We start from the raw sequence: 13937 nt of genomic DNA on the forward strand, positions 1-13937 counted from the left end.
GGCGCCTCAAGGTGGAGGATTAGCCTATTGAGCCACGGCGCCGGCCTGGGAGGTTGCTTTTTTTAATAATCATTTTTCTCAATCCATGAACACAGAATATATTTCACTTCCTTATTTCTTCTTCAATTTTGTTTTCAATGTTTTGCTTTCATATAGAAACCTTATGCTTCCTCAATTAAATTTTTCCCTTGTATTTTGGTTTTCTTTGTAGCTACTGAAATGAATGGGATTGTTTTCTCTTTTTTTCTTTATTTTTAGTTATTTCTTATTATTTTTTCAGATAGTTCACTAGTAGTGTATAGAAATGTTGAGGATTTCATACATTGATTTTGTATCCTGCAGCTTCACTGAATTCATTTATTAATTCTAGTGTGTTTTTTTTTATTGAGTCTTTAGGGTTTTATATATGTAAGATCCTGTCATCTGCGAATAAGGGCTATTTAACTTCATCCATTCCAGTTTTGCTGTCCTTTTTTTCTTCTCTCCTGCCTCCTTGTTCTGGCTAGAACTTCCAGTACTTTGTTGAGTAGCTGTGTGGAGAGTAGGGATCCTCGACTTAATCCGTATATTAAAGGAAAAGCTTTCAACTTCTCCCAGTTCAGTATGATGTCAGCTGTGAGTTTGTCTTTTATGGCCTTTATTGTGTTGACACGCATTTTGTCTGTACCTATTGTGTTGAAAGTTTTTTTTTTTTTTTATCACAAAGGGCTGTTGAATTTTGTCAAGTGCTTTTTCTGCATCAACTGAAACGATTATGTGGGAAGTTGAGTTTTATATAAATGAGAGAATGTAAGAGGCATGAGGTCTGTCCTAGAAAGAAACCTTGAAATAGGGGTAAAATGAAAGGGACCATTGTGTTTACATGGAATGAAGAAAAAGTAAAAGTACTCGCTCCTGAGAAACTGTGATGAGAATCTTTTGTGGTCATTTCAGCCACAGGTGGGGGAAGCAATGAGTTCAGGGCAGTAGGTTCTGGCACAGGAGAGGAAGGAATGAAAGTTTTTCCTGTTGTATTTTAAGTAATCATGGTGTGGGTGCAGCACCCCCGTATCCGAGAATCCATGACTCAATAAGAGTAGACACCAACACATGGGAATAGAAACTACCAGAACAGATGATCATTTAAGGGGTTAAATGCAGAGGCGAGACAGCCACAAAAGGACAGGCTGCAAATCAAATTTAGAAGATTCTAAAGACTTTAATAGAGACCCAGAGAGTTGGAAGGATAAGAGATGAGCTATTGTGTTGCAAGCACCTCACAGTTAATGAAAGCTGAACAGAATATTTTCATTCTCGCTTGATCAAGAAGCACTGGGATGAAATAGTAAAGTATCAACATATGTCAGTAGAGACCAAATTGCTATCATAGAATGAAAACCTGGATCTTAACCATTTAAAAGAGAGCAATGAACCAGAATATGTTTTCTCCCTGAGTTGCTATGAGTTGCTTCTGAGTGAAAGATTTATCAATGAACATATTGTAACTGAGCCACTCTCTCCCAATATTGAATTCTTTAAATAGCAGCTACTTTTAATAAGTGTGAAAAAGCTGTTGGGAAGCCACATTTTTCAAACGTAATGCACTGTCTTATCAGGGACACTGCAGTAAACAGAAAAGGCAGCTTATAAATATATAATGGTGATAAGGCAAAGATATACAAAGCCATTTCCTATCAAAATATTGAGCTTACCTAGGAAACTTAAATATCCCTCCTGGTCCCTATCAGGGAATAATAGCTCTTTCAGTGCTCAGTTCTATTGACTCAATATGACAGTGTAAAACAACATTTCTGTGTATATAGGAAAATCATTACAACCACTGCCTCAAACTAATTTTAGATTCCTAATGTCTGTAATTCATTCACTTTACTGTTTGAATACTTTATGTTGTAGTTAGAGTTATTAAATCAGTCAGGATTTCTGTGACTCAGAAGCAATTTTTGTGTTGTAATGTGTGCAAGGATTCACCAGGTTTCCCTGGAGCTTAGGCACATCATTTCATGGACGCTCTGATTTGGTGGCTTCCTGACAGCAGGTCAAGTGAATGACAGCTAATGTCATTCACTGATAGCTGCACTGTTTTGACGGGACAAATATAGCCAAGTGGAGATTTTAAAAATAGATAAAAAATCATGGATGTGTGCTTTTCTCAATGAACAAATCAATAATCAAAGCTCCATTTTGCTTCAAGTGTTATATTGATATTAAGAGGTACATGGTATTCATATACCCATGAGTCTTCATTAGCTTAGTGGAAAGGGGCCTGTGTCCAGGTCTACAACAACTGTAAAATTTTTGAACTCTTTGACTCTTTGGCTTCTTTATCTGTATTATATCATCTTGAAGGATTTCCTAAAGATTTTGCTTTCAGTCTTAGGAGAGTGTCATTCAAGAAGCATCCCAAATTGAGGCCACCAGATGTTTTCTCCCCACAGTAAATCTGATAACTGCGTCATTTGAATACTCTGCATAGAGTGACATAGGATGTCAAGAGTCCCAGACTCCAATTAGGTACATAAATTTAATCAGTGCAACCCAACTGCAAAACCCAGTGTCCAGGGCAATATCAGACTGGGCATACCTGGCACATTGTGAAGCCAGTTGGCCTTGCTTCCTGTCGGAGGGAGCGGCAGCAGCAGCCATCCAGGTGGATCAAGGAACACACAGCAACAGGTAGAGCTGCAAACAGGAAAGTGGACTCGCAGCTGCTTTGTCCCAAGCGTTCTGTGTTCTGTTCTCTTTCCCAGTGAAAACTGCAGTTGCACATATTTGCACATACTACAAACACATTCTTGTTCTTGCACTCCACTGAGGGCTGAGCAGACCCCATTGTCCTTGGTTAGATTTCTCATCTAGATCCATGAAGCTCCAGGAATAGCCTGTGGACCTGTCAGCATCAGAACGTCTGCGTTTTCCTGGCCTGGCATTTCCACTGTTGTGCACTGCCTGAAGGCTGCCATTCTTTGTTACCTGCCTTTGGAAATTCCCCTAATGAGCCTCAGCTCAGCGAGGTCAACTCAAACTCCTTATGCTTTGTAATCAGACAGAGCTTGTTTGAAGTTTCAGTTTTGCTTGCGTGGTCTTGGTCAAGTTCTGACCTGCCTTGCGATCGGAATTTCTTATGCATACATACAAAGACTAGGTATTTTCTGCGTTAGGTCTGTTTTGAAAGTTAAACAAATTATATTTCTAATTGCCCCAAACGTAAAATAAACCTTGAAACGTTAGCTCTTCTCCCTATAAGACTTAATCCAGGTGTTAACCAAAAGGGAAGTCTTTATGTTTTTTTTATTTATTTGAAAGAGAGAGAGAGAGAGCGCTTCCATCTGCTGGTTTACTCCCCAAATGGCTGCAACAGCCAGTGCTGAGCCAGGCTGAAGCAAAGAGCTTCTTCCAGTTCTCTCAAATGGGTACAGAGGCCCAAGGACGTGGGTCATCCTCCACTGCTTTCACAGGACATTAGCATGGAGCTGGATTGGAAGCAGAGCAGCTGAAACTCAAACCAGTGCCTGTATAGGATGCCGGCACTGCAGACAGTGGCTTAACCTGCTGTGCTATAACCCTGACCCCAAGTGGGAAGTCTTAGTGTAGACTCAGAGGTAATCAGACTCCACCTGTCATTGTAACACCTCTTCTCACATTATATTACACTTGGTTGCTATTTGTTTCCTGAAGGACAGACATACAGACAGGCTTCCTCTAACAAATGCTGAATCGCTGAACGTGGTGGCGATAGCTGTTGGGTAGGGACATGTACATCAGACTGTGGATGGCTACAAGTTGTGAGAATTTATTTATTATTTATTTTTGAAGATTTATTGGGGCTGGCTTTGTGGCAGAACAGGTTAAGCTGCTGCCTGCATTGCCAGCATCCCATATGGGCACCAGTGCAGGTCCTGGCTGCTCTACCTCCAATTCACTTTCAAGCAAAATAAATTTTTTTAAGTAAACTTACCTTTTTTTAAGATTTCTTTTCTTTTCTTTTTTTTTTTTTTTTTTTTTTGAAAGCCGAGTTACAGAGTTGGGGGAGAGACAGAGAAATCCTCCATCCACTGGTTCACTCGCCAAGTGGCCACAAACACCAGCAGTAGGCGTCTGAAGTCAGGAGCCAGGAGCTTCATCTGGAACTCCCGCATGAGTGGCAGGGGCCCAGACAATTGGGCCATCCTCTGCTGCTTCTCCCAGGCCACCTTCTCCCAGGCAAGCTAGACTGGAAGTGGAGCAGCCAGAACACAAGGCCATATGGCCACTATGCCACAATGCTGGCCCCAGAGTTTTGAAAATTTAGGTCCCAAGTTTGTACATCCTCTTCGTCTTTAGTGGAATTTCACAGATGTACTACACAGTAGCTGGAAATAGTTAATCACAACTTCATCTAGAGGGAGTTCTGTTGCATTCTCTCTGGCCTCCACCCCAATCTGAGAATAATTAGATGAACTTGGGAGCACCATTCAACTAAAAGATGACTGTGAGTGTCTTATTACAATATCAAAAACAACATCCCAGGGGGACCATGGTATTTCATTTGGATCAGTCAGCAGTTTTCTGACATAAGCTATCTTGGAGGGGAGACTGCTGAGGGTATATGGACCTGTATCTCAGACTTCCCTAATAGAGTGTATATCCTAAGAGGCCAAGTACTTTACCTAACTTTTACGCCATTGGGTTGGGAGGGAAAAAATCAAGCTTTTATTAACTTTGACTCCTATTTTTAAAATGTCTATTTACATGCATTTATTTACACAAGAGAGCAGTACGCATGTGTAGACTACAGATGCACAAACCTGCATGGAGGACTCAGTCTCTTTGATAAGGGAAAAGATGGCTGAGGTGACAGACACAACTCTCTCTTTCTTTCTGCAGACTTTGGCTTTGCACTTGCTCCCCCAAGCTAACTTCAGCATGCTCAAAAGGAAGCAGAGTTCCAGGGTGGAAACCCAGCCCGTTGCTGACTTCGGTCCTGATGAGTCTCTGTCAGACAATGCGGACATCCTCTGGATTAACAAGCCAGTAAGTTTCTTTTCTAAAATTACGGAGGAGCACCTGCTGGTAGAAGGGAAATTTGAGTCATAACTTCGAAGATCATAGACCACTGGCTTTGAAATGTCTCTTTGAGCTGTAACGGAATATAGATGAGTCTTGACTACTGGAAGTTGAGAACGATTCGATAAAAGAATGAGTGCCACTGTGAGTTATTCGCATGGGAAGATAGGCCAGGGGGTCTGGTTCCCTCCCCTGCCCATGCTGTGCACGTGTGCTCAGAGGCACACAGTGTAGAGATGTCACTGTGTCCCACTCTGACCACAGATGGTTCCAAGAGGAGCGACCAATTCTTCACAAACATCCTTTGCTTTACTGTCCTTAACAAGCCTGAATCTGCGAGATGATAAGCGCATTTTTGGAATTAAAGGTTTCCTTCTGAGCTACAAGTTTTGGGCAAAAGTAAAGGTTAATGAGATCGTGCATAGTGTCTCTGAAGAACTTTGTCACCTTCTCTGCCTAATTAAGTTGATGAGAACTCGGAGAGGCAGGTCTGCTCTGCTGGGCAGCATTGTTTACCAGGAGGCATAGCAACCAGAACTAAAGGGAAATGGCAAATTCTTCAGTCTTGGAAGCTCAGCTCTGCAACACAAAGTAGGATTGATTTCATTGTTAAACTCCTAGTAGATGTTGAAGGAATGAAACAAAGTAACCTGTTGGCCTCTTGTCAGTGCTGGTCTTTCCCCTACTGTGGCAGAGAATCTGCTGGGCTCTTCCTGCCCTAATCAGTATTTTTCTTTCTTTTTCGTAAGCCTTTTTAATATTAATTCATTTGAGAGACAGAAAGTGGGAAACAGCCAGGCAAACAGACAGAGAGAGCTCTCATTGTTTCAATCCGCCTGCTTCAGCGGCTGTGGCTGGACCCTTGCTGTGGCTTGAAAGCCCAATCAGTTCTCCTATATGGGTGTCAGGAACCCAAGTACTTGATCCATCACTGTTTCCCAGGATCTGCATTGGCAGAGGAGGGTGGGGTTAGGAGCCAGAGCCCAGGATCCAATCCAGGCACTCCCCTTGGGGATAAGGGCTGAACTGCTGTGAGGAACACTTGCTCCCTCTAGTGTGTGTCTAATCTGCCCCTAGGCTGCTTCCCCAGCCTGACACATACCTCTCCCCACATCTCTGTTTGTTCGGTTTCCCTTCTGCTTTGCAATCACTGAAATCTCTCTGCTATCTCCAGCGCAAGTGCAAACCTGTTGACGTGGCATTCCCGGCTCCTTGTACTCTGGCTGTAACCTGGCCGGCCAGCTCACTGCCTCTTTCCTTCTCCCACATCCGCCATCCACTTGAGCCACATCAGCACGCCCCGCTCTTCCAGGTCGCCTGGCTTGTTCACACTGATTTCCTTTGCTCATGCAGTTCCCTGGCCCGGAAGGCCCTTTCCTGTTTGTCCGCTGCTCAGATCCTCCTTGTACACCGGCACTCACCAAGGTGCCACCCCATCTCCATCATCCTCCTCATTCGAACTCCTTACCGCAGACAGCATGGACCTCTTCTCTTTCTACTTCTTTATTTTGTATTTGTATACAAATACCAGTGTGCATCATATATAACACGTACTCTTTATATGTGTATATATATTATATACGTACACACACACACATATAGATACACGTATAGAAACACACACACATTTATAGTCACACTGCAAAGTGGTTGTGGGTCAGAGCTGTGTTTCTTCCATTTTTGTGTCCTTAGAGCTCAGATTTCTCAAGCACGGTGGGCTTACCCTTACAGGGAACCGAACAGACCAGAGAGGAAAGCTCTCGCTTTTTCTGAGTGTTTAGCCCATACCAAGCTGTCTGAAAATTTCTGAAGAAGGTAGCACTTATAAATGTGGCTTCAGAGGACTTAATGAAAGTATCATTTTTTAAAAAAATCTTTCTTCAAATTCAAAATGGAATTGGTGTGGAAGAACCCATCTCTTGTGGTTCTTTTGTGTCTTTAGATTGTTGATGGTAGGGGTCCAGATGGGGCTTAATTCACATACTGATTTTTTGAAGGCCTCCAAATCGCACAAAAAGTAGTACATACATCCTAAAAAGAAAAAAAAAAAGAACATTAACTCATCAGTGACTTGAGTAGTATAGAATTAGCACCACTATGTCTTTATGAAATATTATAACTGTCAGATAAACATTATAACCCACTCATCAGCCGACAAGTGCCTGAGCCTCCTCAAAGTTCTGACACCTTTTCTGCTTCCCATCCTGAGTGGTGCAAGATTGCATAGCTGCAGAACCCTTCTACTGCAAAACTGAAATGCTCTTGGGGACTGGGGTGTATTAAGGAATGAACGTGCCTTGGGGCCAACACTGCGGCACAGCAGGTTAAGTTACCTCCTGCTGCTCAGGCAGCCCATGTCAGTCCTGGTTTGAGTCCATTTCCAATCCAGCACCCTGCTAATGCACCTGGGAAAGCAGAGGAAGATGGTCCACGTGCTTGGGCCCCTACTTCCTACGGGGTGGACCCAGCCGGAGTTTAGGGCTCCTGGATTCAGCCTGGCCCAGCTCCAGCTGTGTGGTTAACTGGGGAGTAAACCCGAGGATGGAAGATGCCTCCTCCCCCTGCTTTCTCTCTCTCTTCCTTCTCCCATCTCTCTGTAACTCTGCCTTTTAAATAAATGATCCTTAAAAAGGAGAGTGAGCATGCCAGCATTTCTATGCAAGACAGTCAATTAATAACATACTAACTATGCTTAAGAATTACATACTGGTTAATTCTCTAACCTTAATTATATGTTTGGCATGTAGATGCAATGAAACAGTTTTTATCCGAGCTATCAGTTTTCATAGTGAAATATTGTATGTGAATGATTACATGACCTGTATATACACACATGGAAATACACACACATCGACTTGTCTTTTTAATTCTTTGTTATTTTAGGGTAAAGCAAAATCCTTAGTCAATAGATGGAGCACACAGAAACTTTTTCTTAACTCTGAAAGAGCTACCTAGGCTAAATTTGTATAAAATGTATTCTCTAAAATAAAGAGTCCATTTATTACCTTTTTAAAATGTAATATGAGTCCAGATTTAAAAAAAAAAGATTTTGTTTAAATACAAACAGAAATCTTCATATATGAGAAGTGCTATATATCAATGGAATTAATTTAAAAAAGTATTTGTGATTTGAAAAAATAAGCCCGTGGGGTAGATCCTGGGGAAGTTTTCTAACTGGAATATGGTCCCTAATTCTAGGTGTTAATCATGTAAAAAAATTTAAAAAGGTAAAAGTAGTAACACAGATTTCTACATGAATAAATTACAAGCATATATTTTATTTGAACCAGAAAATGTTTACACTGTGATTTGATGTTCTGGAAATTGTCAGATTTTTTTAGGATAACCTGGCCCATTTCAGATTTTAGCATTGGCTGTTATTAGTGGGTAACCACAGAAATGCCTCTTAACCCTCCTAAGTCCTGGTGTGATAATTAAGCAAAGTAAATGGTAAAAACGGTTAGCACATTATGTGTGCTTAGCAGATGCTGGTTTGCTCCTTCCCTCCGTGTTAGTGAGACGTTTTGAGCTCGTGTGAAGCTTTGTACAGAGTGTGGTTTGTCAGGGTTGACGATGCGGTGAGCATCACACAGTAACTTGAACCGTTCTTCCAGTGGGTCCACTCTTTGCTGCGCATCTGTGCCATCATCAGCGTCATCTCCGTTTGCATGAACACGCCAATGACCTTCGAGCACTACCCGCCTCTGCAGTATGTCACCTTTACTTTGGATACTCTACTGATGTTTCTCTACACAGCAGAGATGATAGCAAAGATGCACATCCGGGGGATTGTCAAGGTGAGCGGACATCCTAGTCTATTTATGCTTTCATGTGAATTTCAATAAAGCAAAGCAAATCTTTATATTGTCCATTACTTGAAATCCTTTTACAAAGGTCGTAACTTCAGACATTGGTAGAAATAGGTTGCCTAAGAATATTTTTAAAGTTAAAGGAATTTCTTGAGCCGTAGAGCCTTGGCATTTCAGAGAAGAAGCCGGGAAGGCTGACCACTGGTTTGTGAAGTCTGCAGCGGGGTTTTTCCGAGGCTGCGTCCATGACCCAGCACAGTGATCAGCCCGGGGGAAGGACCTCGGCTTGTTGCTTTACAGAATGTGGGATAAACGTTGCACAACAAGTGTAGAACCTTGTGATATTCAGCAGGATTCCATTAACCTGGGTGTTTTGAAAATATAAAAGGGTGGAAAGAAAAGAACGCAGATGGAAGGGGATCTGGGGCACTGTAAGTAGAAGAATGTGCAGCATCGGAAGGTAAAAATCAATTTTAAAAAAATGTAAAAAGGAAAAAAAAAAGACTTTCTTTCATAAGATCTCTCTTTCTTTTGTAGCACAAATGTTTACAGAGGACAAGACTGTGTAGATGGTACTGTCCCTAGAGTGTTTTTCATTGTACCATTTAGGAAGACAGGGCTAAAAGGAAACAGAGTAAGGGCTTAGGTTTGACAAATGACAAATTGGATGCAAATCCTAACTCTTCATTGGAAGTTGGATCAGCAGCTCAGATGAGGGGACATTGGGGGAAGTACTGCATTTGTACAAGGATTTTGAGAATTTCATGAGATAATAAAACAGTTACTGGTCAGCTTCGTCACTTCTTTTCATAGATGGTTTGTTGTGTGCTATCCTCAACAGAGAACACTCCGGGGCATTCAGTTAAGCTGCAGCTTGGGACTCTGCATCCCATATTGCAGCCTAGGGTTGAATCTAGCTTTCACTTCCAAGCCAACTTCTGACTCATGCACCGGGAGGCGGCAGATGCTGCCCCAAGTACTCAGGTCCCTGCCATCTGCGTGCGACACCTGTATCGAGTTCCTGGCTTCTAGCTTGGGCCTGGCCCAGCCCTTGCTATCGTTGGCATTTGGGAAGGGAACCAGAAGATGGAAGATCGTTCTGTCTTTCCCTCTGTCACTCTGCTTTTCAAATAAATAAGTATTTTTTAAATGGAATAATCATACTCAATGTATACAGTGTTCATTTTCAACTTTTTATTATGGATTTTTAAAAATTTACACAGAAATAGATTATAGTACCTAATCCCTATAATTCAGCATCAACAATTATCAACATTTGACCAGTCCTGTTTCATTTTATGGTAAATCTGAGAAATCAAGGCATTTCAGAAGTAAGCCTTGGGACAGGCATTTGACCTTGCAGTTAAAATGCCAGTTGGGATGCCTGTATCCTATAGCATTGGTCTGGTCTCCAAGAAAGGAACACTGAGTAGGTGGGGGTGCCCTATTCATTACTGCTGTAGCACCTTGGTGGATGATTATTGTTATTGTTTGTTTGTGCTTTGCATTCCCCTGCAATCTGCAGCCTCAGCCCCACCCTACCCCAGCAAGGCAAGATTCTACAGAAATGGCCGTTTATTCTCAGGTTCACTTTCTGAGGTTTCTGCTCGGGATCCCACTAGGAATTTCTCTTGGCTCGCAGGAGGGATGGCCACCACCATGACCTCAAATGAAAGGATTTCAAGATGATTCCAAACTTGTCCCTGTCTGCCATAGAGTCAGTTGGCCAGTGTTTCTAAACCCTGGGTTTAGATAAGTGTAGGTTCAGAAAATGGGTAGCTGTCTCAGGAGTTAAAGTTTGGGGGAAAGTTGGTGTTGGGACAGTGCTGAAGTATCTTTTAGGCAACGGTAACTTTGCTCCCTTGGACATTGCCCAGCCCTAGCTTCCATTCTGTGAGTCACAAGGGCCTTGGATGACCCTGTCACTTATGTGTGTTGGTCATCGAGACTAGAACAACTCTGCCCATGCTCTGTAAGATCTGAATATTCCGGGTGGAGCACTTTGTGACTAAAAGCACCACGTGTGTCCTCCTTTAAGGTTCCAATGAAGCCATAAAACATTTTTTAAGTTTAAATGAAACAAACATATTTCCCTGGAATAAATTGTTTCTTAAATCTTTTTGATGAAGATTAGGATTTCATATCATGAAAATCCTACCATTCTGTCATAGTCAAATGATAAAAGGACAGAGATGGACCTAATACAAAAGTTATATATTCATTCTGAATGGAAGAGCACTGAATGGACAGATATTTGAAAACTTTAAATATTGATAATTGAAGCAATAGTTAATTAAGAAAAATTTAATTTATGACCAAGTTGTTTTCAAAAGGCTGTAAAATATCCATATCCAATATTTTCTTATTTCTGTCAATATTTGGATGATAAACTATTTATTGAAGCCAAAAAGGAATAAAAATTAAAATCACACATGTTTTTCCATAATAAATATAATAATTGGATTAAATACATATGTAATGCAAATTTTATTATATTGAATTGTTCTTTTTTAAAAGATTTTATTTCAAAGTCAGAGTTGGAGAGAGAGAGAGAGATCTTCAATCCAATTGTTCGCTCCCCAGAAGGAAGCTGGAAGCCAGGAGCTTCACCCAGGTCTCCCACAAGGGCTTCTACTGCTTTTCCCAGGCCATTAGCAGGGAGCTGGATTGGAAGTGGAGCAGATGAGTCACAAACTGGCACCCTTACAGGATGCCAGCATCACAGGCAGCAGCGTGACCCTCTATGCCACAATGCCAGCCCCAGTAATAGTGAATTGTTGACATTATCTCAGAGTAATCAGCACAGCTGTGTGTCTCATTAAAACTGGTATTCAGTATGGCTACATATGAGGTCTGAACCAAGATTTAAGGGTATGATGTCATTGAATTTTCATCATCATGGTCCATCCTTATGATTAGACCATGACAATTAAAGCAGAGCCCACTGTCATTTTCACAATGTGAAATCCAAGTTATAACTTCATCATTTCTGTCACATGCTTCTTCAGACATGTATGTCATGGCAGACACATATCAAAGACTAAATTGGGCTTGAGATTGCATTTTATGTTTAAAACTCAAACTTTTAATCAGCCTTAGTTTTATCACAGTGTCACCTGTCACATTAAATTTACGTCAACTTAAATCTTAACAGCTTTGTTTTTTTGTATTTGTAAATTTGGTTTTGCTTTAAAAGTTACGTAAGAAATATATACATATTGGAAGTTACATTCTAATAAAAATGCATCAGTCCACATGGGCTTTTTAGAGAACCTCTTCCATTGCTGAAGTTTGAAGGGTTGTGCTGTCATCAGCTAACCCTGCAATATTTTTTAAAAGTTTTAGTAAACACCTGTCTGTTAATAAACTTATATTTTCTACTTTTTCTGCCTTCACATTTTCCAACAGCTCTGAAATCACTTCTTACTTTTTTTTTTGTCTTCACATTCAGCATAATTTATTAGCACATGCTGTGCTCATTCAGTTACAGGACTTTACTTGTGTCTGTTCACACATGTATATGGACCTTATGAATATTTCTATTGGGTCACATACTCTTTGGTGAATTTTCACATTGTTTATTGGAATACAACTGATCAAACATTCAGTATTCAATGTGTCTTGATTTTCGACTAAAATATTTCCAAGATGTGATCAGATTTAGTTATTAAGTGAGCAACACCAGACTGCTGTGTCTACTGTGTGGATGCGTTTGTGTGAGTTCATGTGTGTAGATGTCAATGACTTGAATAATACCAGCCTTTTATTTGTAGAAGGGTGTTTCCCATGCACAAAACTGTAGTATTCCATAAGAAAATATTTAGAGAAGCAAACCAGTGTATCATTGCCCATCCATCATGCAGAGCTGCTTAATGTTATACCTACCCCATTTTGGTAATATTATGGTATACCTAAAATTCATGCCTAATGGTTAAGGCAGTGCTATCTTCTAATAAATAACATAAAATTTCACTGTGGCTTCCCAGTGTTGACTACTAATCGCATCGACATAGTTGTTTTCCTAGTATATTAAAATGTTATATATAAATAGAAAATAGTTAAGATACTAGTAGTTTAAATATATTTATAGTATAATGTAAATATAATAGAGCATTCTACTCTAAGCCCAAGTATAGTTTCCAGGTTTTCCTTTAGTCACTTGGCCACCATTTATTAAACCCTGGCAATGCGCTCATCACTGCCATAGGGGAAGGGAGATGGACAAAACCAAGCAGAGCCTCTGACCAAAGAAATCCCAGCCCACGTTGTGGGATAGGTTTTACAGGAATCCTCATTTTCTCTAAAGAGTATATGGCTGAAAACATTTCGGAGAACACATTGCTAGAAAATAAGAATCTATATTCCATTAATATAAATGGGAAATCTAATAATGTATTACAGGGCAACTGCAAATGTCACTAAGTTACTCCCTTAAGCCTATGTAAAAGTACACCTGTGTATTTCTGCATAATGAAGATCCATTTTTACACCACTCAGGCATTTATACTTATCACACAAATAATTTTATACAATTATTTACTTATAAAATATTTTGTAAAAAAAGAAGCCAAACAACATGTTAAATTACTGCCTACCATATTTCATAAAATTGCTGGTGTCTTCCATGGGGAGAAGAAAACAGCACTGATTTGCAGATTCACAGGTCCTTAAAAAATAGTAAATGCTGTGAATTACACTTCGATTTAAGACTGTAATTGATCACAAGATGCATCCTGAATTAGGAAATGTTAAACTGTATTGGGAATGGGGGGTATGTTTAAGAATCAGTTAGATACACTAAAATGGACCTGGATTGATTGACCCAAGTTCTAGTCTCATGAAAGGCTAACTGAGAAGAAAGGTAGGAAGAAGAGAGTGATGCTTCATTATTAAAGTTTAGTTTAACAATGTAAGATTTAGCCCAGCGGAGAACAGCAGAGACTACTGCGTACTGCCTAAGTTGTCCAGGATTCATGCGCAACTTAAGGTCTCCCCTGGTGCAGATACAGAATCATTATAGTGGCTCTTGTAGTTGCCTAGTGATTTGGGTGCAAATACATTTGCAACTATTGGTATGGTAAGAAT

The 13937-nt window shown here is 40.5% G+C and overlaps 1 protein-coding gene across 2 annotated transcripts in view; it reads left to right on the top strand.

Moving 5' to 3' along the window:
- The window catches only part of NALCN (sodium leak channel, non-selective), a 368383-nt gene that overhangs the window by 13433 nt on the left and 341013 nt on the right, over nucleotides 1-13937 (top strand). For both annotated transcript variants that reach the window (XM_089303460.1, XM_051849987.3), the window contains exons 2-3: nucleotides 4864-5010; nucleotides 8658-8840. In XM_089303460.1, coding sequence (XP_089159586.1) covers nucleotides 4903-5010; nucleotides 8658-8840 — 291 coding nt within the window. In that variant the 5' untranslated portion in view covers nucleotides 4864-4902. The remainder of the gene's footprint in view (nucleotides 1-4863; nucleotides 5011-8657; nucleotides 8841-13937) is intronic.

This window comes from Oryctolagus cuniculus, chromosome 9, assembly GCF_051225735.1.
Source record: "Oryctolagus cuniculus isolate XC-2025 breed Fujian yellow rabbit chromosome 9, ASM5122573v1, whole genome shotgun sequence".
In the NCBI taxonomy this organism is placed as follows: Eukaryota; Metazoa; Chordata; class Mammalia; order Lagomorpha; family Leporidae; genus Oryctolagus; species Oryctolagus cuniculus.